Source organism: Limulus polyphemus, unplaced genomic scaffold (genome assembly GCF_000517525.1).
Source record: "Limulus polyphemus unplaced genomic scaffold, Limulus_polyphemus-2.1.2 Scaffold4767, whole genome shotgun sequence".
NCBI lineage: Eukaryota > Metazoa > Arthropoda > Merostomata > Xiphosura > Limulidae > Limulus > Limulus polyphemus.
In genome coordinates, this window is record NW_013670377.1 from 53041 (window position 1) to 79723 (window position 26683).

Sequence of the window (26683 nt, forward strand, 5' to 3'; positions counted from 1 at the left end):
TTCTACTTGGATGTCTTTATTCAACAAAAAACATTTGTTTACATGGTATTAAAAATTAATTAGTACTTCCTAAGCTACTTATATAATACTGGAACTTGGTTTCACAGGTTAATAAGAGTTAGCTGTAATCAAAGCTCAGGTTTTTCACTTGTCATAACATTAAATGTTCTTTATGAGTAGTTTAAGTTCTGTCATTAACATCCTATCATTGCTAATATAAAAAATTGCAATTCACACTTTGGGTCCACAGGTGTATTATAAGAGGACATCCAAATCCCACCATTTAGAATGACAAAAGTTTGAGTATGTGATAAAAATATAATCTTTCAAGCAGATAATATCTTTGTTTAATCGTTTTTAGCTAACTTGTAGAACAGTGAGAAGACCTTAATGAATGGGTGTGTTTTGATGCATATATTAAACATACTTATTGATATAGCAAACTTAGATATATATTTGTCACACTTACAAACTTTTTCTCAGTTTTGTTTCCAAATTACTAACAATTTTATGTTTGACAGTAGTTTTCCTCATCATTGGGTGTTTCTGGTGTTGAATGATTTTTATACTGAAATTGGAAACTTAAACATGTAACTCCACACCATGATATTTAAAAGTTACAGATAACAGAAGTGTATTAGGCATGCTTTCAAAACAAAAAATAGCATTGTAAATTTTTATAAATGAACAGACCTCTGAAAGGATTGTAAAACAGATGATGGTGTGACAAATATGCTATGGCTTATAATTCTTTGCTGCCTGCAAAATGTATGGAATTTGAAAATGATGGTATCAGAAGATTCTACACCAATTTGAAGTATTAAATTCTCCAAAGAGGTTAAATTTCCCTAATGAAGTGTAAAATGAAATATTATAAATATCCTAGAATGTCACATAAAACACCTTGCTGCCAAAAAATCAATAATAATAATAATAGCTCCTAAACTTAACAATGAAGAAAGAAAAAATGTTTATTAAGATACTTTCAAAACAAAACTGTTGAAGGAAATCAAATGCTTCTTGAAAAGTTATTGGTTTTTAAATTGTTAAGATTGCTTTGCATATAGTCAGGTACTAGGAAATAGAAAAAAAAACAAACTTTAGAATGTTATTGGAAAAATAAAGAGCATGCCTTCTTAATTCTTGGAACTAAAAACAAATACTTGATGAAAAGCATTGGTGAGATAGTAACTTGCAAGTATGTTAATTTTGTAACTTTTGTTTATCATTATTTTTTACATTGTATCTTAAAAATGACAATTAATTGCTGTTTGTTTTACTGAAAGTTAATAGAATCTTAATAGAAATAAATCGAGTATAAAATCCAATCTATTCTCCTTAAAAAGTTTAACATATCTACAAACAGTAAAAATGATTTTATACAAGTAACTACATATAAACAGACACACAATGAATATGTTTTATAAACAATACTTCTGACAACTGTGAATATGCTATGGGATCTAGTAACAGTGAACTATGACAGCTAAAATAAGAAAGAAACCATCACATTGCAAACAGTAAAAATGATTTTATACAAGTAACTACATATAAACAGACACACAATGAATATGTTTTATAAACAATACTTCTGACAACTGTGAATATGCTATGGGATCTAGTAACAGTGAACTATGACAGCTAAAATAAGAAAGAAACCATCACATTGCACAGTTTCCTCCAAGTCCATACCACATCATTTTGCTTCCTCAACTTATGTACAAATGGAGAATGAGTCCAAGAATTTAGTCAATATACAATCAAGACAGAAAATACATGAGGTTTCTGTCACAACAACAATAGACAATATCAAGGAATTATTACTTTACATTGAAGCCTTTCTTTGGTTTTTTTTCCATGTTGTTTATTATAGTTTTTTTTTCCCTCAGTTCTCTGATCTTCTAACTATGGCTCTTCTACTCTTGAAGAATCTCTAACACCTGTTCTCCTTATTAATAGTCAAATATAAAATAGACTAGGAAGCTTCTACCCGATAGTCATATATTATTATTTGAGATTCCTGCTATGAAGCAAAATAAATTTTTTGCCTACACTGCTGACACTTGAGTTTCCTCATCTTCTGTGGATAAAGAAATACTGGTATTAGCTTAGATATTCAAAACACTTATTATTATTAGGAATGAGAAAAGGTATTATTTTCTATTTTGTACCTTCTGTTTGAAAGTTATGAAAGATTTTTCTTTTCCTCAAAACTGATTTTAAATTCCAAAGAAGATATTCACAATTTATTGTTTGTTTTTAAATATTATATTCTTATAATTCATATGCAAACAAAGCACTTACTTCCCTTTAATAATTGGTATTTAATAAAAATTTCTCTGAAATTAATAGCTCACTTCAAAAATCTTTTTTAAAAGAAAGATAATGTACTGATTATCTGCATGTTATAATTTTTATTTACATTTATAACTATTTTTCCCTTTATTTTCCTCTATTATATACAAGTTTCACTAAGCATTTAATAATGATGATTACAACCACCTGTATATTTTGTTAATTTTTTTTAGCAGTGCCAAAGGATTGTAAACAACAAAGTGAATAGTGATGTAAAGAAAGAGATGTTTATGATATATAAAAAATATTCCATTGTTGAAAATAGGTAGCTAATTTTAATTGATCCATGAGAAAATTTATCTAGAAGAGAAGGAAATACTATAGTTAAGGCTAGAAAAGAAGTACAAATTTAAGAGGGAATTATTCAGGAGAACCTTAAAAATTACTAAACATTCATTTATGGAAAAACCTAAGTAACAAAAAAAGAATATCTGTTGATACCTTACAAGATGAATATTACCATAAATGTGCAAGGTTGGATGATGATAGAAGTAATGTGTTTTTGCATTAAAAATTTAATGAAGTTCTTGTGTTTTAAATCTTCCTGTGACTATAGGGATAGCCGCTAAAGTGAAAATATGGTGTAGATTCAAGGTAAGCAACTTGTGTATCTACACCAGATACAGTTTATGCTGCAGTTCAATGATGTTTTACAGTACTCACCATCTTCTTCTGGGTCCATTCCATCTGTGTTATAGTAATCTACAAATGTGATACCATCATAACTATGGGTATGGGCTAACTGACCCACGGGACTTCCGTAAGACATGTGTTTAGAGGAATAATGGTAATCTGAAGGCCTTTGTCCTCGGATTGGAGGGTAATGTGAAGCATCCCTTAGAGGAAGGGGTGGAGGCATGAGGACTAAAGGTCGAAGACCTGTTGTCAGAAAATAATTAATTGAAGTAAATATTCTTTGGTTAAGTAGAAGTGACTGATAGTTTTTACAATACTTTTGAGTAAAATGCCAAACTCCCCCTCCCCGATTATTCTTAAAATTTATACATCATTAACTGTATTAATGAGGGGAAACAGAAAAGTCTGAACTTAACAATAATAAACTTTTGCAAATCATAACTGAGATTAAAACATTACATAATGGTTGTGTAAAATAGGCAAATAGTTTTTCAGAATACATTATACAACCTTACCCCAAATACCAGTAACAAGAGCAATGCTTCTATCTATGGAACAATAAAACTGTTTTAAATCATAAATTTGCAAAACCCTACAATACAACGGCCTAATAACAATGAAGAAATGGTGTTATATTACCTGTAGACCCAACAGGAATAGGTGGAAGAACTGGGACACCAAGAGGAATGTATGGAGTATTTGTTCTTATCTGGTTAACAGGTAAAGAGTGTGATACTGCAAAAGAAAGTAAGAAAAATATTTAATCCATATCTAATTTTGAATCAAAAATGTATGAAAAGAACTGCACACAAATGCAACAATTCTTATAACTCTAAATATAAGTATAGAAAAATATTAAAAAAGACTAAATTATGATTTGTTGGATATACAAAACTGCTTAGTTTACGAGTTATTATTTAGTTTTCATAACAAGAATGTTAAAAGTTGATTCTTTTAAAAATGATAGTTATGACAAGTTTTGATACCTAATTCAGTACAAGACATACACTGTGTGTGCAGTTTACTTGTTGTACTACGCTTTTGTAATATTGCTGACATCATCTTACTCGAAGCTTCTAAGTTTTTCTCGTTGTGTGTAATATTGTCATCACTAAAGGGCTAGATATTTCTAGATTTTTCTGTTGCATGTTATAAATACCTAATTCTTTTGTGATAATAGAGGAGAGAAGAAATAATTTGTCTTGTCAATTGGGTTCTGTGGACTTTTGACAAAAAAAAAGAGACTTGTAAAAAGCTCTGGATTCAACTCTGGTAAACATTAGTGTAACAAATTTTTGTACATATATTTGACTTGTTTTGAATATTATTTTAAAACAAGTGGATTATGTGCTGTCTGTTTATTGTTGAAATTTATTGCCCACAAGTCACAGACACCTACTTTAAAGAATTCAGCCTCATAGAACTGACAAGATTTTTTTAACATATCAACTACTAGAAAAGACTACATATTTTGAACATGGTGCATTTTTTTAATGTATGTGTTTCTGAAATTTGCCACTTACTCAGAGGTATGTGTACTTTTCATATAAAATGTGCAAAAATTGCTTTTAGTCTAGCTGCCTTTGTTCTTTGTCACTTCCCTGAGGTAATTCTTGGTCTGCAGGTTTGAATGGGATGTTCATTCATATGTAGCACTAATTGCTCTGGATATGTCTGTCAGTATCATGATAACAAACTTTGAGAGAGAAACAGTTTTGGATGTAGTTTTCTAGCAGCAGGTGACCATCTGATGTGTCACAAAAATACAGTGTCTTTCTGTTGCCTTGTATAAAGATTCTTCACTGTGCTTTTGTATAGTTGTGTCCATTATCTTTTTGATGAACTCAACTACCAAGAGAACTAAGAACTGCTTTGTAGTAAATATCCTGACCAATTTTCCAATTATTTTATTAACCTATTTTGTTATTTCATGGGAAATCAGTTTTATCTGAAAATACCACATGGTTATGCTAAAATCATTATTCTACAATATGTTAACTCCTAAAACTAGTGGATCATAAAACCTGTTCAAAATAGGATGTAGCATCATAATACAACTGTGAAAACTTTGCATTTTTGCCTTTAGTCAGGACTTCTGATAATTAATTCAACATTCTTCTAACTAAGTGAATTGCTTTTACTACTTGTCAACAATCTAATAACTAACACAGCTAACCTCACTAAAGTATATTCCTTATTGTTTATACTTCTTTTCCTAAATCATGTCAACAATCTGATAACTAAGACAGATGATCTCACTATAATATACATTTCATATTTTCATGAAAGCTGTCGCTCAACATCATGCTTGACTACAGATTATAATAAAAGATATTAGGCTTAGTAAGTGTGTACTGAATGTTATTGAGTTAAAAAATCATACAGATACATGTATTTATAAAATACACAGCTTTTACATATTGTATGGATGACTAACACATACTGTAATCATTTTAAGTGAACTGTAAAAAGACTACAGGTGTGTGATGAACATGTTAATCTGTCTCTTTGAACTATAAAATTGAAAATATGAAGAATAATAAAAATTATTCATGAGATAGGCACTCGATCAGCTTGTGCATTACATAATTTGACATGGTAACATAAGCTGCATGTTCACCAAGTGATTTACAACTTGTGTGATGGGATTATTATCTAGACAAAGTTCAATTAAACAATAAAATTATGTATAAACAGATGTATACTGTTACAAGGTATTTAAGATGAACAGTTGTTGTTTCATGTTACAATTTGTAGTCATTCTAGAAAGAAAATAGAGTAATTTAGATTTATTTAGTAGATTTTTTTATGATAGTTATGAGTTGGGTCAAATTGATTGAATAGGTATAGAGTTAGGATATAGAAAATAACAGATAAAATATAAAGTTTTACTGAAAAAAAACGTTTGATATTTAGGATGTTTTGAAGATTATGCAAATGAAATTTCACAAATTTTAGATAACGACAATTATTTTTAATTTTAACATAAAAATCACTTTGCACTCAGAGCAGTCAACCCGTTGACTACAAGTATTCACAGACAAATTTTAGTAAAAATACTTAATTAAAAAACCTGACTTTTTTGTGAACAAAAGACAATGTTTACTGAAAGCTTGTTTAATGAATATGTTAGTATGCCTTTCTGAACTATAAAGACTGTACACATGTTTAATGAATATGTTAGTATGCCTTTCTGAACTATAAAGACTGTACACATGTTTAATGAATATGTTAGTATGCCTTTCTGAACTATAAAGACTGCACACATGTTTAATGAATATGTTAGTATGCCTTTGTGAACTATAAAGACTGTACACATGTTTAATGAATATGTCAGTATGCCTTTCTGAACTATAAAGACTGTACACATGTTTAATGAATATGTTAGTCCGTACAGTCTTTATAGTTCAGAAATATCATTAAACATGTGTACAGTCTTTATAGTTCAGAAAGGCATACTAACATATTCATTAAACATGTGTACAGTCTTTATAGTTCAGAAATATAGACTAACATATTCATTAAACATGTGTACAGTCTTTATAAATCAGAAAGGCATACTAACATATTCATTAAACATCTGTACAGTCTTTATAGTTCAGAAATATAAACTAACATATTCATTAAACATGTGTACAGTCTTTATAGTTCAGAAATATAGACTAACATATTCATTAAACATGTGTACAGTCTTTATAGTTCAGAAAGGCATACTAACATATTCATTAAACATGGAGTATGTTAGTATGCCTTTCTGAACTATAAAGACTGTACACATGTTTAATGAATATGTTAATATGCCTTTCTGAACTATAAAAACTGTACACATGTTTAATGAATATGTTAGTATGCCTTTCTGAACTATAAAGACTGTACACATGTTTAATGAATATGTTAATATGCCTTTCTGAACTATAAAAACTGTACACATGTTTAATGAATAAGTTAGTATGCTTTTCTGAACTATAAAAACTGTACACATGTTTAATGAATAAGTTAGTATGCTTTTCTGAACTATAAAAACTGTACACATGTTTAATGAATATGTTAGTATGCCTTTCTGAACTATAAAGACTAAACACTAATGAACTGGTTAGTCTATATTTCTGAATTATAAAAGGCTGTACAGATTTTTAACATATATATATGTATATATAGGTTTGTTTATTTTTGCATGAATTCAAAGAGAATGTTTATTTGATTTATAAATATAATGGAAAAATATCCATTATGAGACTTCAAATAAATGCTTCTTAAAAACCACAAAAAAATGTTTTGGTATGCACGTTTTTCTAAATAAAAAAGCACTGCTGTAGTTAATCTGAATAAAGTATCATAAAGAAATCTACTTTTGATATTAACAAAACTTTATAATGGAAGAAATATAACAACTTTAGTATATATCAAATAGAACAACATACATTTACTGTAATTACAGTGTTGAAGTTGTGAAGGTGAGTGTCCTGATCCCACAAAGTTGATGTTATTGCTGGCTAACCCAACAGAAGTGTGAAATGAGTTTGATTCATGACTGTGATGGCATCGATAGTCACCTCTACTACTGCTGTCTAAAGATGTCACCAAACCTGCAAGAATGCATGTAAAACTCCACATTAGTATCATCAACAATATTACCTTTATATGATACTAGGTACACAATAAGTTTACTTTTACTAGAGACTAACTGTCACTTTCTTACTTTTATTCTCTTTAAGCAACAAATCTTTTGCATTATTAACAACTTTTGGAAGCCAGAACAAAAATAAAATAACTACTTTAATAATCACATACTATAGCAAAATTATTTGAATTGTTTAGTCCTATTTTCTTTAAATTTAAAACAAAATATGAATTAGCAATTTCCTTAAAGCTTTAGTGTGGTGATAAGACAGTAGCATACTTAAAGGTTATTAATTCTGTTGATATTAAAAATAAAAATTATAATTTTTGGTTAGCAGTTACTGAATGTGAAATGTAAAAAACCAAAGTTATGTTGTTCCCACCATGTGAAGGCATGAATAAGGATGCACAATAAGGAAATGCACCACACCAAAGCAACAACAACATTACTGGCATTGTCTTTGTATTCATAGAAATTGATAGAATACTCCACCTATTACAACTGCATGCTTATTTCATTTTCAGAATATGCCTGCTACATTGTTATCAAGGTTGTGTCTGGCATGATGCAGCAGAAAGATATAGTGAAGAGGGTGACAGAGTAGTGGAATCTGTCATCAACTATCTCTACTGCCTTTCAGCATGTAGATCAGGAAGTAGCAAAGAATAATTTTGCAAGTCATTTTAGAGTGTAAAAACACTTCATTTGTAAAATTTTTGTGCACCTTTGTACAGTTACATGCTTATACTTGATAAAATAAATGTGATATTGGTATAAAGTGTGTAAATTTTTTTATACATCTAAAGTGGGTGGAAAATTAAATTTTCACTGAAAATTGATGATAAAGCATGTTAGAATCTAAAAAGAAAATATGGTACTACAGGTGCAGCAGTACCAACTGGACTGAAGTACAGGGGTGCTGCACACCTACAGGCATTGCTAGAAGAAGTGTAATGTTTATTTTCAATGTTTTATGCTAAGCTTGTTGAAATCACTGTAACAAGGACTATGGCTAAATAATTTATTTTGCTTAAATAGATAAACATGTAGATGCTGGCTTTATTTTATTCAGCCATTGAATGTGTGGCACACATTCCTCCATATACAGGGGTGTTCAGAACACCCAGTATAAAAATTGTTCCAACATCAATAAAGGTTCCATGTATCTTTTTTTTTTATTTTGAAACCTTGAAAGATCTAGATTAACATATTCTGTCTCAACATATAATTTTCTTTATCTCTTAAAGTCATATTATTCAAAATAACATTCAGTATTAGAGCACTAATTGTGTCAAAATGATACAAATTATATAGGACAGTTGCTGTCAGCTGAGATTGTAACTGAAAAACAGTTCTACAAATAAATTTATCTCTTGACTATACCTCACATGTGTAGACGTGTTTAAATTTTACTGACAAGTTGGTGTTGTGAACAGATGTATATTTCAAAGTATCAATAATTCTTGGATGTTGGGATATATATGTGGGTGTAATACACATATATTATATTATAGTTAGTTTTTCTAAGGACACCCGGTTTGAGACTAGATAAAAGGAATCAGCACAAAATGTACACGTGTGTGTGTACAATATTCCACATATTCCACTGAGTATGTTATATCTTTAAATTAGAAATAGTTGCTGATTTAGATCTTGCTGAGTATGTTATATCTTTAAATTAGAAATAGTTGCTGATTTAGATCTTGCTGAGTGTGTTATATCTTTAAATTAGAAATAGTTGCTGATTTAGATCCTGCTGAGTATGTTATATCTTTAAATTAGAAATAGTTGCTGATTTAGATCCTGCTGAGTATGTTATATCTTTAAATTAGAAATTGTTGCTGATTTATATCCTGCTGAGTATGTTATATCTTTAAATTAGAAATTGTTGCTGATTTAAATCTTGCTGAGTATGTTATATCTATTAGAAATAGTTGGTCATTTAAGTCCTGTTGTTTATGTTATAGCTCAAAATTAGAAATAGATAGTTGCTGATTTAGATCCTGTTGAGTATGTTATAGCTCAAAACTAGAAATAGACAGTTACTGTTGTAAATCCTGCTGAATATGTTACAGCTCAAAACTAGAAATAGATAGTTGCTGATTTAAATCCTGCTGAGTTAGTAGAAACTTTTTAAGAGCCAGATACAGCACATTTATATTTTGGGGCTGCTTCTCCCTGAGCATGCATGTGTCATCCCCTTTCTCATCTTTTTTTTTCCTCTCTTTAAAACAGCATAAAATACAAAAGCAATAATCTTGATTTGTTAATTCTAAATAAATTACAAAATTTTAAAGCAATTATATAGTAGCTCTTTAAAGCATACAGTTTATCTAATCTTAGAGTAACATCCTTTTAAGTCTATCTTAAGTAAAACATTTATGAACATCTGGATAAATTCACTGAATTGATGCACAGAGAAAGTATACAGACTGCTAGATAAAAATTCTAAATTTATCTGGATAACTGTTTGTTACCCGTGTTTCTGACAGCAGATTATAATACAAGAACAAAGTTGAGACCATGAAAAAGTTTGGAAACTATCAGGTTAGGATTAAATATTCTGTTACATATAATTATACCTAGAGTAGCCATTGTATAAAAAGTTAAAAAGAAAAAGCATAGTGCTTTATTGAACACCTGATAAAAAATGTAATTCACTATTTTTAAAAAAAATTCTGATACTCTATAAGTTTCAACAACTAGGAATTAACATTTTCTTACACTGTAAATGTATTTCCGATAGATACTTAGCTACTCTCACTCAAAGCTATCTTGAATTTGGTCTGCCCTCCAAGCATTGCTAAAATTTTGTCGTTAACAGCGCACCAGTCTTTTTATACTCTTTTATTTTTGCATCATTTCAGACAATGTGCTGATCATGTGACTACCCTCCACCAATTATACTGTGCCATCTATATTAGCACCGGTAGCTCCCGCTACTATTCTGGCATAATCTTCACTTTCAAGAATTTGCAGGTACAAACTAGAAACACTGGCATATCACTGGGAAGGAAGTCGGAAAGCAGAGGTAAGTACCTATCAGAACTACATTTTCAGTGTTAGCAAATGTTAACTTTCGAAACGGTACTACCTCCTCTCACACAAAGCTAGAATCCCACATTGCAAAGGTGGAGGTGCTGGTGAAGGCATGACAGTATTCAATCAAGTAGAGAGCAAATGCCTTGAAAGAACAGGTGTGCCATAATAAGAAAAGAAGGCACACCTGGGCATAGCACTATACCTGGAATAATTATGCTCTTCATCCAATTTACAAACACAGTAATACATATAGGGTGGAATGTAATAGGCAGGCACCATGTCAGGTAATACAGAATCAGCCCGTCGTTAACAGATAGTGCATAATTTGGCCACATATGTAGCAAGAATTAGCATGGGACACAGTGATAGTTAGTCAAAGTAAGGTGTCTGATAATTAGACATAAGTATATGTGGCTAGGGCTAAAGGACTGTAAATTGTATATAAATAAGCCAAGTGCAGCCCGCCCTTGAAAAAACATAAACTTGGAAGATCAACAAATGCTTTCTGCCCAGGCCTAAACATCCAGGGGAAGCACCTTGAGATACATTGGATTATGCCAAGTGTGGCCCATCTAGGTAAAAGACATACAATGGAAGTGCCTTGCATAAGATACATGGATCGACAAGTGCAGTCCACCAGGGCAAAACCCAGGGGAAAGTGCCTAGGATTAGGTCAAGTGCAGTCTGATTGGGTAAAAACATCCAGGGGAAGCACCCTGGGATACTACTGAGTATGTCCAGTGTGGTCCATCTGGGTAGAAAACATCCAGTAGAAGCACCTTGCAAAAGAAAATTATTTTGTGTTAAACAAGTGCAGTCAGCCCAGGCAAAAACATCTGGGGGCAGTTTGGGTCCAGAATAATATGTTATTATATAATCAATAAGTATAATGGTAATAGCTCTCTTCTCACTGAGTGGGTACATATGAACTATGAAGTTTGACTTAGCTGATTGTACAAACCCCACTCAGGAGTAAACCACTACAGCGACACACCATTAGATAGGCAGTCAGTGGTCATACAGAAACACTCCATCTCCCCAGTGAGCATTATGGAAGTATAGAGATTTAGTGCGAAGATATAATATTCAGCATACCCGAACAGCTGGAATCCTGAAATATGATGTATATCAGTGAAGTAAGATAAAAAACGATAATATGCCAACTTACCCCAGTCAAAGGTGTACAGATGTGTGTAGACTTGCCACAGGAGAAAGAGGATACCTGCCCAAAGAAAACACAACTAGATTGTGCAGATAATGTGTGATAAATGGATTGGGAGTTGTCCACATACTAGCCTGATTGATCTCCTCCAAAAGAAGGCAGTTATGAGTAGCTAAAGACATACATGACGAAGTTGGTGTGAAGAAACATTATGTAGACAGCAACCTTCCATGGACATGTCAGAATGTGCCAGTCGTTTGAGCTGACAAACCCAACCAGTGAGTGTAATAGGTGATATATCATGGGTACAGAGGAATTCAATGGAACAAAGAGAACCACAAAAGGAGGCAGTATGAGCCAAATAACATAGCAGGGAATGAACTGGACAAAGTAGTCGACCTGAATCTGAACAGGAGTATAGATGGCAAATGGAAATAGAAGAAAAGGCTAAACAACCTTCCCTGGCAGCTAATGTCCTGGGAAGGATGGACCAATTTGGATAAAGGATAACATACAAGGAATGGTAATGACCAGGAAGGAGATGGCTTTCCTGGAAGTGGAAGAATGGAAGATGTTTGACAGGGCAGCCCTATAAAGAGCAACAGTTGGAGGAGCAATCAGGACAGAGGTAAGAGCCTTCCAATCTTGATTGAAAGCATTCATCCGTAGAGCTGAGGGGTGAGGAACTGGAGACCAAGGAAGGAAGTTTGGCATTCCAGTGAGTGGCAAACACATATGTGCAGTCTTCCCAGTTGAGAATTCACCCACAGAAATACTTGTGAATGAAGGGTCCACTCTGTGGGGAGAACCTGGTTGGAACAGGATCAGCAATAGGCCACAAGATTCATAATTCTGGATATATGACATGCCAGAACTGTCATGGTGGTTGTTGGCCTAGTACAGGAGATCAAATCTGAAACACAGAGATCTGGACTTGGTTCCCCCTTGCTTGGTAATATAGCTGACAACAGTGGAAATGACAGAATGAACCATAACCACCCACCCCCGCAGAAGCAGTTGAAAATGATACAGAGCCTAATGAACTGCCAAAGGTCCCAGAATGTGGATATGGAGTGTTGCCTCCTCAACTGACCACCGATCGCAAATCTCTTGGGAATCGGGGAAAGCCTCCCAACCCACCAAGGAAGCATCTGTGAACAGATGAGACTTGGGACGAGGCAGAGAAATGGGAACTCCCACCATGGTTGAGTCCCTGTCGAGCTACCAAGTAAGGTCAGCCCTGATCTCAGGTAGAAGTCTATTAAGGAAGCCCACATCCCAAAAGAGATAGAACCTCTCGCACACAGAGAGAGAAGGCAGGGCCTTTGTGACTGCGCACTCCATATCACGGAGCCAAAGTGAAGAAGGCTTGGCCCAAGTGAGATGGGAATTGAAGAGAACCTTAAATGAATAAGATATTGCATGGGGTAGTAAAGAACTTCTCCAACTTATTGAGAAATCCCGCTCGAGCAGCTTCTCGAAGAAGTAAGTGGGTATGAGTGACTGACTGGGCAGGGGAAGAGGCGAGCAGTAGCCAGTCGTCTATGTAATAGTGAGTCCAAAGACACAGCAAGTGAAGATGATATTCAAAACAGCTCACCACTTGACAAAACATATACAGAGCTGAAGGAAAACTGAGCAGCAGCACCCAGAACCCTCGTGGACGACCCAAAGAAAAATGATGTGACACTGGGGCAACTGGAATATGAAGATAGGCATCTGTCACATCAAAGTTGGTCCTCCAAAGTTCTGGTAAAAAAAACCAAAATAACACTGAAGTGAGGTAGGACTCAATGGTGAAGTGGGGTGTTATCTAGATAGGTATACAGTCAGGACAGATCTATGTTGGGTCTCCAATCTCCAGAGTTTTTGGAGACAGTAAATAGATGGTAGTAAAATCCCAGTTGAGGGGGCACCAGATCATTAGCTCTTTTGTGTAGGAGGTCTCGACAAGGAGGTGGGAAGGAGATATGGGAAGTGGACAAAGGGGGAGTGAAACTGAAGGTAGAAACCCACAGAAAGAACCCATAGAATCCACAGAATTGTCATGAAGTGTAGCCAAAAAGACACATAAACTAAACATACTTAGAGAAAGTACTCATTACTAACAAAACCTACAAATGTGTAGAGTCTACAAAGTACATAAAAAAAGAACAAACCTGCAAACTATGAAAGTCGACATAAGACATAAAACAGTAAGCAACACCTAAAGTACAAAACAACTAAAGGAACTTAGAAGATAAAAGATTCTTAAATTATTAAACATATAAGTTCATTCAAAAAATCTATAAGACAAAGGACACGAAAGTAAAACCTACTCTGAAAAAATGAGAATAAAAAGGCACCCAGTTAACAATAACAAATCTAGACTCAAATCTAATCTCCAATTAAATGTGACTAGGAGCAAAGAAAATGAGCTTACAAACTAAATAACATAAACAGTGAAAAGAAGTAAAAATAATGAACCAACAACCACAAATGTAGCCAAAGTTACAATTACCCAAACAGTAAAGATCATGCAAATTCAGTACATAAACTGAAAATGAAACAAAAACAATGTAATAATCAAAGTATAAATGCAAATTTAAACTAAAGTAACCTAGATGGTAAAAGAAGTATAAAAATCTAACTTACCAAATACTCAGGAGAGAAGACATGGAAGATCTAAATTAATGAGTGTGGAAATTAGGTCCATCCACACAAGCTCAGATAAACTTACTAAACATGGGTATACCTTTAGGGAGTGAGAAATACACACTGAAGAACCTACTACTGATGTCTTGAGAAAAAGAACAATATCTAACCCAGCAGATTACATGAAGGCATGATAAGAGAAGTAAAGTGCCATAGAAAGAAATTTCCACACAGTAGTCATATCCTTCTTCACAAAAATTCGTAACAGGAAATGAAGAAATTATCGGCCAAACATAAGACACAAACTCCCCGCGAACTAAGCCTTTGCTTTCCCAACAGATATCGTCAACCCAGAGAACTGGGGACACGTGTCAGAACCATTGTCTACTATCATGGGAATTTCATCATTCACCATAATATTATTATATATTATTATTAAATCTCGAATTCATATGAACAAATTAGAATTTGGAAAATGGAAATATTTCTAAAACAAACGAGTAGAAACAATGGAAATAAAACCAAGAAGTCAAAATTGATATAAATTTGGAATCAAGCACAATCAAAATTTTGTAGTTGCATGGAGAATGAGTTAAAAAACATAAACTAGAATGCTAATCGAAAAAATGAGGATTGTGCTAGAATAGTAGAGGGAACTACCTATACTAGTATAGATGGAGCAGTATGATTGGTGGATGGTAGTCATATGATCAGCACGTTCTGAAATGGTACAAAAATAAAGGGGTATAAAAGACTGGTGCACTGTTAGTGATAAAATTTTAGCAATGCTTAGAGGGCAGACCAAAGTAGAGATAGCTATGGGTGAGAGGAAGTTGTACCATTTCGGAAATGCCAATCAAGCAACTATATTTTGCATACAACTTAATATTCAAGCTGCAGATACTACCTGAAGTTTGTGTTTTGCGTAGTAGAAGATTATTTAAACTAGTGACACTAGAACTTTCCATCGAAAGATCTACTGGATGTACAGAAGGGTTTTGAGTATCACTGTGAGAGCGACCATGACCATTGTCTTGCCACCGTCGAGCTGCATTTGGTGAAGGTAATGGAGAAGGTGAATGGGAGTGTCTGGTACGTTGGTAGGGGCGGAGCTTAGAATGATCAGAGAGGGCTAACATTTTTCTAACAGCTTGAGGTGATTCAGTTCCTGTAAAACAGAAAATGAAAATTTACAAAGAACACCCAGAAAGTTCATGCAAACTGAATATAGCATCAAGCAATATATTCAGCTATATAAAAGAAATGATTTTCAGATAGAACACACATAGACTCTGCTTCAACCCCTTATTCTTGTAATATTCTGAAACACTTCTAATGAGTAAATTTTTAAACAAACTATTACATTGAATGATTATCTTGATGGTTAATTTCACTTCATAAGAATGAAGTTCAGGGTCCATTGTCATTCATGTTCAAAACTCTACACTGTATATGGACATCAGCTTCCAAAACCATACTGAAGCAGACTAAAAGCATAAAAGTGCATTGGAGCTCCGCACCAGGAGACTTTATAGGAACGTGGTGGAATGGAATAGCTGTGATTCCAGTTTCTTTGGCTGTCATTCTCATGAAAATAACCACCGATTTTGTAATGAGTTACAAACTTGTAACTTTGGTTCATGAACCTTTGTCAACTTTATTTTTTGTTTACTATTTTGTTAACAGTGCCAGAAGATGTTCCAAGTTTTACTTTTTTGGAGATTTAGAAGGTTATCACAAATCCTTTACTTTACACATGAGTGCATTGCTCTAGATCAATTTCAAGTGTGGTGGCTGAGCCTGTTGCTATCTTAAATACTCTAATGCCCAAGATTTTTACCCCCACCATAAAGAACACTTAAGGTTCTCTTTAAATGTTGTGTCCTTTGTCTCCATGTCACTTAATCTTATTGCCACAGGCATCCTTTACTGCGCATGTAACGAGGTTTAGTGACTTAAATTAAAATTTGAATTTAACTACTTTTTCTTTATGTTTTACCAATCAGTATAGCATAAAATCATTACTAATAATCCATATTTTAATAGTATATAAGTTTTTACTTCTTAATTTTATAATATTTAAAAAAATCCTGAATTTCACCTACTGTGAGAAATATGACATTTTCTCTTGGCATCCCCTCTTCTGTATTATATTCACCACCCCTTCAATAAGTACAAATTTTAATGTAAATTACTTACTATACAATTATCATTGCTCAGACAAACTATAATTTTTATAGCCTTCAATTTTGTTTGGTTACAGAGCCATCAAGTAGAAAATCAGACCCCTCTTGCCACACCCACCTGTCACATCCTCTGTTTCAGGATTTGTTAATAGTTCTCTCTTACTCTTAATACTATATTATATATAACCAATAGAAAGCCAAGGTTTTCATATATCAAATGATGTATTATATTACGTTGTTTTCTGAACAGAAAATTGTCATTTTCTCTGTTAGTACAAGCTTTGTACCCAAAGGAAGGATAACGAATAGCTTTGATCAATTTGTAACGGCTCTTGTCACATAGTTAGAAAACCAGAAAAATCATGACAGTTAAGGAAAATTGTCTGCTTTTTGCATGTTATTATTTTATGTTCTTTAGAGCATTATTTAATTAAATAAAAATTATTTAGTGCATTACTACCATTAGATTAGAAAAGTAGGGTTAAGTGTCATCAACAATCGACAGCAAGAAAAAAGAAGATTGGGTTTGTTTTTGTTTATTATTATCAAAAGTAATTAAAATGTAAAAATAGGGATCTATTTAGGTTAGTTAAGGTTAGATTATATAAAATGGATAATAATGATAATAATATAATAAAAATGTTTCACAAGACATGCATGTGAGCAGCTAAGAGTAGCTCGTGGGTAATGTAATACGATAGCATAATGTGAGCTCCATGTTCCCCAAGTGATTTACAACTTATAATGGCATGAATAGTAGCAGTAGACATGGTTCAAAGGGAAATAAAACAATAAAATTTAAGTGTAAATAGATGTATACTCTTTACGAGTTTAAAGCTACTTAGCATAAATGAATGTAGTTTAATGTTACAATATGAAGTCATTCTAGAAAGAAAAAAGGCTAATTTAGATTTATTTCGATTTTTTTGGTGTTTACGATGTTGATCAAACTGACCAAATTTGTATAGAGTTTGGGTAGAGAAAATAACATATAAAATATAAAGTTTTATTGAAAACAAATATTTGAAATGTATTTAGGAGGTTTTAGAGATAACGCAAATTTTATGAAGATATACATACTATATTAAAAATTAATAGTATCAAAACTATAAAGACATTAAACGAGTACAAAGAGGTCACATGGTCTGTCAAATCAACCGAGCCGAGCCCGTATTGAGAGAATTAATGATCTCACTATAGAAAATTCTACCTCTGAAAGGGATATGATATATCCAATTGCACTCATAAATGATCATGAATTTGCAATGAATCAAATATACAGGTACTAATGTCTCTCATGGGGCCACAGCTTCCGTCTGCTGTGACGTGTTATTACATAAGCAAAATATTCTTGTTAAATGCAATTATTCTTCTGTATACAGTTTTAAGCTATATCTCATTTAGTTCATTTAATAGTTTTGATCCAGTTTTATTAAAAGTTTCATGCACCAGGTAATTACTTTTAATGTGAAAAACCTATAATTAAAATATTGTATCATTATAAAAATATGCACCTGGTAAATAAGTTATAATTTTTCATGTGGGTGATATCACTTTTACCTTTAACCTGGATTTTGAAAGATACTGTTTGTTTCAAGGAGACTCTATAATATAAATTTAGTAAATCAAAAACAGCAGTGCTTACTGATTATTAATATCACACTGCCAACATTTATGTTGTGTTTTAAAAGAATATAATTGATATTAAAGATAAATATGAAGCCAAAGCTATCATTCCACCTAACATTTGTCACTGATTTATACTGGTTTAAGCGGAATTCTATCCACTGAATGTATTCTTCAAATCTTTTATAAATATAGATTCACTCTGGCAAGTAAAAGACAACTAAAACACCATACATACAACTGATACTAATTTAAAATACTAGCTTAATGGCACCAAATCTAAAGAAAATGTTTCACTTTATGTTCAGAATTTTACACCAAATAACAATTGAAAGATTAAAACAGGCTATTAGTTTACCAAATTTTGGCCCAGAGTTAACTGATTTCTTTCCTTCTGATGTACTGCTATTAGTACTGGCTATAGACAGGGTGGGTGAAGGATGTCGTTTTCTAGGTACCACACTAGCAGGACCTACCATGACCAAAAATAAATCAGGTAGTATAAATATTAGGTCATTTTGAAAGTTTACATACCTGATTAACAATAATTTCATTTTTTTTCAAGAATCATACTATAGTTAGTTATCATACTGTTCAATTTTACATTCCAATTACACTATTATAAAAGCAGTTACAAAATACAATGATAACAGTAAGTCATGACTTCAGAGTGACATTCAGTGGTGGTTTCTTTATATTATGAGATGACATACCTGTCCCAACAGCTGGTTCACATTCCACTGACATACTTCTCAATTGATCTTCATCGGTGATCACTTTAAGATTAGCTAAGTATGTTTTTACTCTTCTCACCATCTGTGCCTAAGAAAGTATTGAAAAGGTAAGTTCCTTTTTTTCTTCTTTCACTTACAATGTGTGCAATTTTGATGGGGTTTAAATTACACATCTCTAAGTTTAACTTACTTACAGATTTTTATTTGTATAGTTCAACAAGAGTCAAGGTACTTACTTCTTCAAACATTTTTTTTGGATGAGGTTGGGTAGTACTCTTTTTTCTTTTCTTTACAGTGGCAGTACTAGATGTTGTAGCAAAACTGTTTAGAGATGCCATAGCAGTGGAAGGGTTGGCTCCACCCAGCTCGAGCATGTTGAAAAGATCCTGCAGTAAAATGTTAAAACAAATTTTATGTGTAAAATTTTGTTTTGTAAATAGTTACTGAGAGTTAACATTATTTTTGTTTACAGTAGCATGTCATTACTGTTCTCTAGGCATTGTATTGGAAGTAGTTATGGAAATGCACACATAGAGGGCACAAACAGTGAGTAATTGTGGTCAATACAATACATTATTACAAAAGACAAGCTAACAAGTTGTATGATACACTAGTATTTTACCAATGTGACCATAATGTAATCAAAGTCTGATTCAGAAATATTGTTCTAAACATCAAGTTGCTTTGCTGCCATTTGACCTCAGTTTCTTTACAAGAACATATAGTTTTAATAATAACCATATTAGGTAAACAACAGTTGTGAGTGTTCCATTGGCCTCTTTTTCCCTCAAGCTATTGTTTCACCATATTTTCTAAATGCCTAGGATTACTGCCTCACTGGAAGATGAATTCCTTCCCAACATGTCTTGTTCTTGTGGGAATGATATGATGGATATTTTGCCTCAATCTGTTCCATGGAGTAGGTTTCAGCTGTCAAAGTTTTGATTTCTATACATTTATCACTTAGCATTCTGTCTTGGGTACATTCATCATGTTTCTGCTGGGAATAATGTGATTGCCTGTACTTTTATAGATTATGCTGTTATGGCACTGTGATTGGTTGGAAGACAGTCAATCACATTGTAAGCTATTTATCTTACATGCACAGGATCAGTCCAATGGACTGATCCCGTATTAGATGATTAATGATTATTATAATTTATAATTTACTATGTGTATCTTCACAAAATTTGGCAAGCTTTCAGTAAATGTGTAAGGCTGTTGTATACAAAAAATCAGGTTTTTCAATAAAGTATTTAACAGAGATTTATCTGTGAATTTATGAAGTCATTCTGACTATTCTGAATGCAAGGCACTTTTCATGTTAAGAATAAAATAACTATATCTTACAGTTTTCATTACATAACCTCTAGAATCTCCTAAGTGAATATTAAAATGAAACTTTCAACTACCTCTTATTTTTTCTACTCTAACATTAGAGTAACAAAATCATATGTTGTGAAAGTTGAGTCATGTCTAAGAGAATAGCTCAAACTAGAGTAAACAAAGTATCTAATTACATAAACCCATGAGAAATTTGTGTGCATACTTCAAAGAGAATTTTTTTTATTTTTAAATTTAAGTTTTCTAATATAACCTAATAAATTTTTAATTTCTATATTTTAGTTACTTTTGTTCAAATATATATATATATATATATATCAATCAATAAGGAATATACATATATATAAGAAATTTACCATTTACTGTTGCTTACAGATCTATTTGGATACAAAAACATACATAGCATACTTTTCTAAGACTTTTCCACACTACATTAGTTGTCCAAAAAATGTATTCATGTAACTTTCATACAAACATCTTAAAACACAAAAAATAATTCAAACAGTAAAATAGAATGCCCCAAAATTACTATAATGTATCTGGCTTTCAATTTAACATACAAATAGATTAAAAAAATGTCACTACTTACTGAAGCACAAACTTCAGTCTGCAGTCAATAAAGTTTATTTGACAAAAGGCATCTTTTATCAAAATAATTAACATAAAGGCATCATAGTCATATATTTTTCACAAAATGGCCTTTCTACTGGATATCAACACACACCATTGACAAGTAAGCATGAGTAAATAAATAATTTCAAAAGCATGACAGAGTTGGGAGGAGCTTCTGTGTTGACAAATTTATTGATATCTCAGAAAATAAAGAAGGTGGGAGGCTTTTATTTTAAATTCTGACCTGTCAATATCTACAGTTGGTGTTTGTAATTGGTGGACATTCTGAAACCCATATAAGGGAAGAAAAAAAATCTACAAAAGATAATTCAGAGTACAGAGGAATCATGTGACACAGAAAAGTGAAAAGTTATTTACATATTTCCTTTTGAAATTAACATTTATATAGTAATAAAACCTGGATTAAACTATGTTTTGATATCAAATTTATTGATAATAAAGCTGACACATGCACTTTGACCCCCATCCATGCACATGACTGTATTCTGTGAAAGTTCATTTTAATTCGAGAGAGAGAGAAAAACAATCATGTAATTTTTGCATTTTATATCCATCTTATTCTCTGTTTCTGTAATTACTTCCAAACTATATGTCAATACAGTCTTTTGAAATAGCAACATGAAGTCTGACACCTATTTCAGCCTTTTAGGTTAGTTCTCTCTCCCAAGCAGTGGATTTTGAGCAGCTATTACCAGACAAATTCAGACTTAACAAATATAAATGTAAAATTCTTTATGACATACTGTTGCAAAAGAAAAATTAGGAATGAATCCACTGTTACACAAACATGTCAATGAAAAGAACATCTAAAGCTTTATAGTGAAATAAAAAGGTTAGCAGTATCAGTGCCATTACTTACATAAGGAGCGGAAGACATGTTCATGAGCTGTCGAATTTCTTTAGCAATCATCCTTAATTTTTCAAAATTAATCTGGAAATTTCAAAGTATAGAAATTAATAAGTATCAATATTATATACATACTTAATGAATGTTTTAACAAAGTTAATTGGTACATGACTTTGAACCCTTTGTATCATAACTATTTTATCTTAATTAATAATAACTTCAAAACCTATTTTGTTTGTTTTTATTTCCAATAGTTATATGTCTGTGCAATTTTGTTTTCAGTAATGTATTACTTTACTTATTCACATTCAAGTCAATTTTTTAGTTCTCATAATTACACTTGATTTTTCAAGAAATCTTAGCATCACAACTTTGTTTCAAACTCCTTTGCTGGTTGATTTTAAGTAACTATATCAAAATTAGGTATCTGTTTACATTTAGCCTCATAGGAGATCACTTTGAAGTAGGAAGAAAAAATATCACCAAAATTTAAATACAATTTTTATTTGCCTGTTACATATAACAATTCACTTACCAGACCTTCCACTTTTGTATCATTACCAAGGTGGATGAACATAAGATCTTTCCTCACAATTGGATAAAATGGTATCTGAAATCACAGGTAATTTATCATTCGTAAAAGTCAATTACGATGCTACTATCTTTGTAAGAAGTTTGTTAATCAGCATTACAAAATAATTTGTTTCATTGTACATGGTGTGTAAGTACACCATTTTAACTGCTACATGCAATATAATAGGATATAATATAATATAAATAATTTGTTTCATTGTACATGGTGTGTAAGTACACCATTTTAACTGCTACATGCAATATAATAGCTTATAGTCATGCAATGCTTCAAGGTAATTGTTGTATATTGGTAGTTTTCAATAGAATACTCAACCATATGCTTTCGAGAGCTCGTCAAGGTGAAATCACTGTTAAATTTTTAGAGCTTCAGTTATGTGTAGTATTTATATTTTACTTCAAACACTTGATCAATGTAGCTTACTGCTGCAATGAAACATTAGCACAACAGTCACTTTCAAACACTTAATTTCTTACTGATAACAGTATCACAATATATGCAAGGCCTAACCCTCTTAAAAAAGATATTGTAAAAATAATGTTGAATTAAAAAAAAAGACTAAATCAATAAACTACAGTGTTTCTTCATTTAGTTGTATTATGATAGGTTAAATGTTGCAGTTTTAATTCACATTAATCTTGAAAGTCCAGACGATATCTTTGTCAGTGTATGGCATAAAATAACTTTGTTCTGTGTACTTAAACTGTCAGTTATGAGAAAATCCATATCTTATATCTAGCTATATTCAAGCTGTCTCTTGCATACTGGGCATTATTATAGCATAAGTTGTTTCTTGTTTAAAAATAAATAAGAGAGAATTATCAAATACAAGTAGTAATATTTTACTAATCTACCAACATAAAAAAACTTCAGTATTTGAAGTGTGGAGTTTTAAGCAATACAGTAGCAAAAGCAAACATCTGTATTCTAAAAACCCATGAGTGAAAGCAAAAGAAAATATGTTATGATATGTCTACCACACCGGCTACATCCAGTGCCAACAAGACCTTTTGCTCAATATCAGGACTCGTCAGGCCAGCTAGAACACGACATACATAGTAGCAATCTAGGTAATAGATTATTAATGTTCCTAAACAATAGCCGTTAGGGTTTCAATCAGTAAGTGAATTGTAATTACTATCAATTTTATTAAAGTCATTTACAAATTAGACTTTTATGTAAGGAATAACAGCACAACGCTATTTATTTTAATAATGTTTATTTATCTTTTTTATTTATTTATTTTTACTTGAATTAACTTTACTATCATTCACAAGAACTGACAAACTAGCAAGCTACTCTTCTTGTTCCCAGAGTGGGTCATGTAACCACAGTGCAGTGAATTAACTTTATTATCATTCACAGAACTTACAAACTAGCAAGCTACTCTTCTTGTTCCCAGAGTGGGTGGGAACAAGAAGAGTAGCTTGCTAGTTTGTAAGTTCTGTGAATGATAATAAAGTTAATTCACTGTGGTTACATGAGAGCTGGTCATGTAACCACAGTGAATTAACTTTATTATCATTCACAAGAACAGACAAACTAGCAAGCTACTCTTCTTGTTCCCAGAGCTGGTCATGTAACCACAGTAAATTAACTTTACTGTCATTCACAAGAACTGACAAACTAGCAAGCTATTCTTCTTGTTCCCAGAGCTGGTCATGTAACCACAGTGTCAACTGGAGAAAACAATATTATTAATTTAAAGATCCCATGAGTGAAAGCTAATAAGAAAATTTTATATGTGACACATACTACATCTGCTATATCCAGTGTTGACAAGGTCTTTCACTAAATGTCAGGGCTCATGAGGCTGGCTGGGATAGAAAAGACACAAGAGTGGTCTACGCAATCTATATATATCATCAATTTTTATGAAAAACAACTGTTAGGGTTTGGAATCAGATTGCTTAGAAATAAAGGATGACAAAGTAAGACAAACATAGATTTCTTCTATCTTTATTGTTGTACAGTTTTAATGTATTTATTCAAAGTAACTTAATTTTATGTCTATTTTACTGATAATCTCTTCAGAGAATCTAAATTCAAGCTATCCAAAGAAAACAGATATGCCAGTTTTTTTCGAATATTTGCAAAATGCAGCTCAAATTAACCTGAGTCATATCTCTTAACATTATTTTGCAGAACCATATATTTCAAAAATATTTTTTTTTACTTCAACATACCCTGGGAGGTTGTGTATGTTCACTGCTAATCAGGGTTCGATATTTACACATATTTCGGGATGGGTCCATGAAATCACTCAGGTCCTAAAAAACAAGACATATTCTGAACAAAGTACTTACCAATCTGTAAAGAGTAGATTAACTGAATTAGCAAGAAAATAGATATATAAATCAATGAATATTATGCTACCTTTACAATAATTAAGTCCATCTAGTGAAGTTAACACAACCAACTGGTATAAAAACATAATACTGCCTATCAATATTCCAGTTCTAGTTATTACTAAAACCATTCATGTGATCATTTAGTTCCTTGTTTGTCTCTCTGATCAAGAAGTTAAGGTCTGGGCATATTAAGAGAGAGTAAGACTTAAGCATTGTTTTCATCTTTAAAATAGTTCATTTAAAACAAATTTACTTGTATTCAAAATTCTGCATTTGTCAAAAGCTAAAAGAAGGTGATTGAAGATGTTCTACTGATATAAAGTTTCATACTATTATCCCATTGTTACACTGGGTGTCAAATATAACAATTACTTCTATTTCTCAAGAGAAAGAAGGCAAGCATGATATCCTAGGTGAATGATCCAGTTCAATACGTAACAAAGGGGAAATTAACTCGGCTACTTTCTTGATCAACATTTTAGTTACACTACATGTACGTATATGTACGAAAAGTAAGGTTATAGAAACATAATTTCCCTGCACATTACATCTATGTAATATGTTGTAAATGTTTATGTCTTAGATATTTTCATTTTCTAAAAAAAAGAAAACTTAAAGGTTTTTATTTTGATAAATGATGTAATTAAAAAGTTTTAAGTTTTATAATGAAGAAAGAATTGTAAATGTAATATAGAGTAATATAATTTGGACATTGGGGACATGTCATGCAAATAGCATGAAACTGACATCTTACGTAAAAAGAAAAAAAAATTCATGTCTTTTACTTTCATTATATTATTGGTATATGACACTTCTCTCTTGTGGAATGACAGTTTATTTATTGCTTGGACTAAAGAAAAAATTTAGTATATTTAGAATCATGCACTAAATAACCAATTTTAAAGAATACACACTGGAATGCACACATGAATGAAACATATAATGTAGTGCTCATTCCAACGTCCCAATTATTCCCAATCAAACGTGAAACTTTTAATCATCAGTTACCTGCTTATATTTCTTTTGGAAGCCAAAGAGTGATTCAAACAAAATTGGAACACCAGATGCAAATGAAATATTTTTGCAATCTTCTATTTGTGATTTTATTAGCTTCAAACCATTCAGGATATGAGATAATATTCTTATGTTCATTATTATTTTATACTGTGAATATATTTTCATATAAATAAATAGGTGTATCAGCACAGAATCAATTAAATGCTCTATTCAGATAATTTCACTTTATTATTATTATATATATATATTAATTTGATGTTTATATCTACAAAACAATTTTCACCTTAAACATTTTGGAATATTTAGAAGGCAATTTTTCCCAGCTGGACCTCAGCCTGGAAACTGCTCCATGGTCAAGTCCACTGAGGATAGCAAACATGGAGTTTAAGTTCTTGCATTCTTTACACTGTCCTAAGAGAGAGAAATTATTTAGATGTTATTGACATTATTTGTAAATATGACTAGATTTTCTTATCATTTACAGACATGTGGTCTTATTTAAAACATTATGGACAATTTTGACCTTATTTGTAACATCGTTAATAAAACTAGCCATATATGAATCACTGAAGCTAAATAATATTTTTCATGGTCATAGTAAACCTATAAATTTCTAAACTGAAGTATAAGTTATGCAAGAATTAAAATAAATGATAATAAAATATTCTAAGTATCCTTAATTTTTACCAATTGAACACCCAATAATATAACCAGACAAGGGAAAGACCATTACCATTAAGAAACAGTAACTTATGATTTGATTACTTGCTTTGTTTTCACTTACTTGCTATTTTTATGAACTGCTTAATAATCTTCATCCTCCTTAATGGGTTTGGTTCACTACAAACTTCAGTCACTACCCAGAACATTTCTTTGTTCACAAGCTGAAAAAGAAACATATCA

The 26683-nt window shown here is 31.9% G+C and overlaps 1 protein-coding gene across 2 annotated transcripts; it reads right to left on the bottom strand.

The window, feature by feature from the left end:
* On the bottom strand, positions 1 to 26660 carry LOC106471660 (rap guanine nucleotide exchange factor 2-like). 2 transcript variants are annotated; one of them, XM_022400270.1, is made up of 13 exons: positions 26565 to 26660; positions 26064 to 26191; positions 24599 to 24682; positions 22356 to 22430; positions 21833 to 21904; positions 19233 to 19382; positions 18976 to 19084; positions 18621 to 18734; positions 15358 to 15618; positions 7413 to 7577; positions 3631 to 3726; positions 3019 to 3234; positions 1 to 2077 (listed from the first exon to the last, which is right to left on the bottom strand). In XM_022400270.1, exons 1-13 carry the CDS (start codon positions 26647 to 26649, stop codon positions 2049 to 2051), a joined length of 1584 nt encoding a protein of 527 aa, XP_022255978.1. In that variant the 5' UTR covers positions 26650 to 26660; the 3' UTR covers positions 1 to 2048. The 2 variants fall into 2 exon arrangements, with proteins under 2 accessions (XP_022255978.1, XP_013787730.1); XM_013932276.2 differs by having other exon boundaries at positions 1 to 2080.
* Positions 26661 to 26683: the final 23 nt, after the last annotated feature.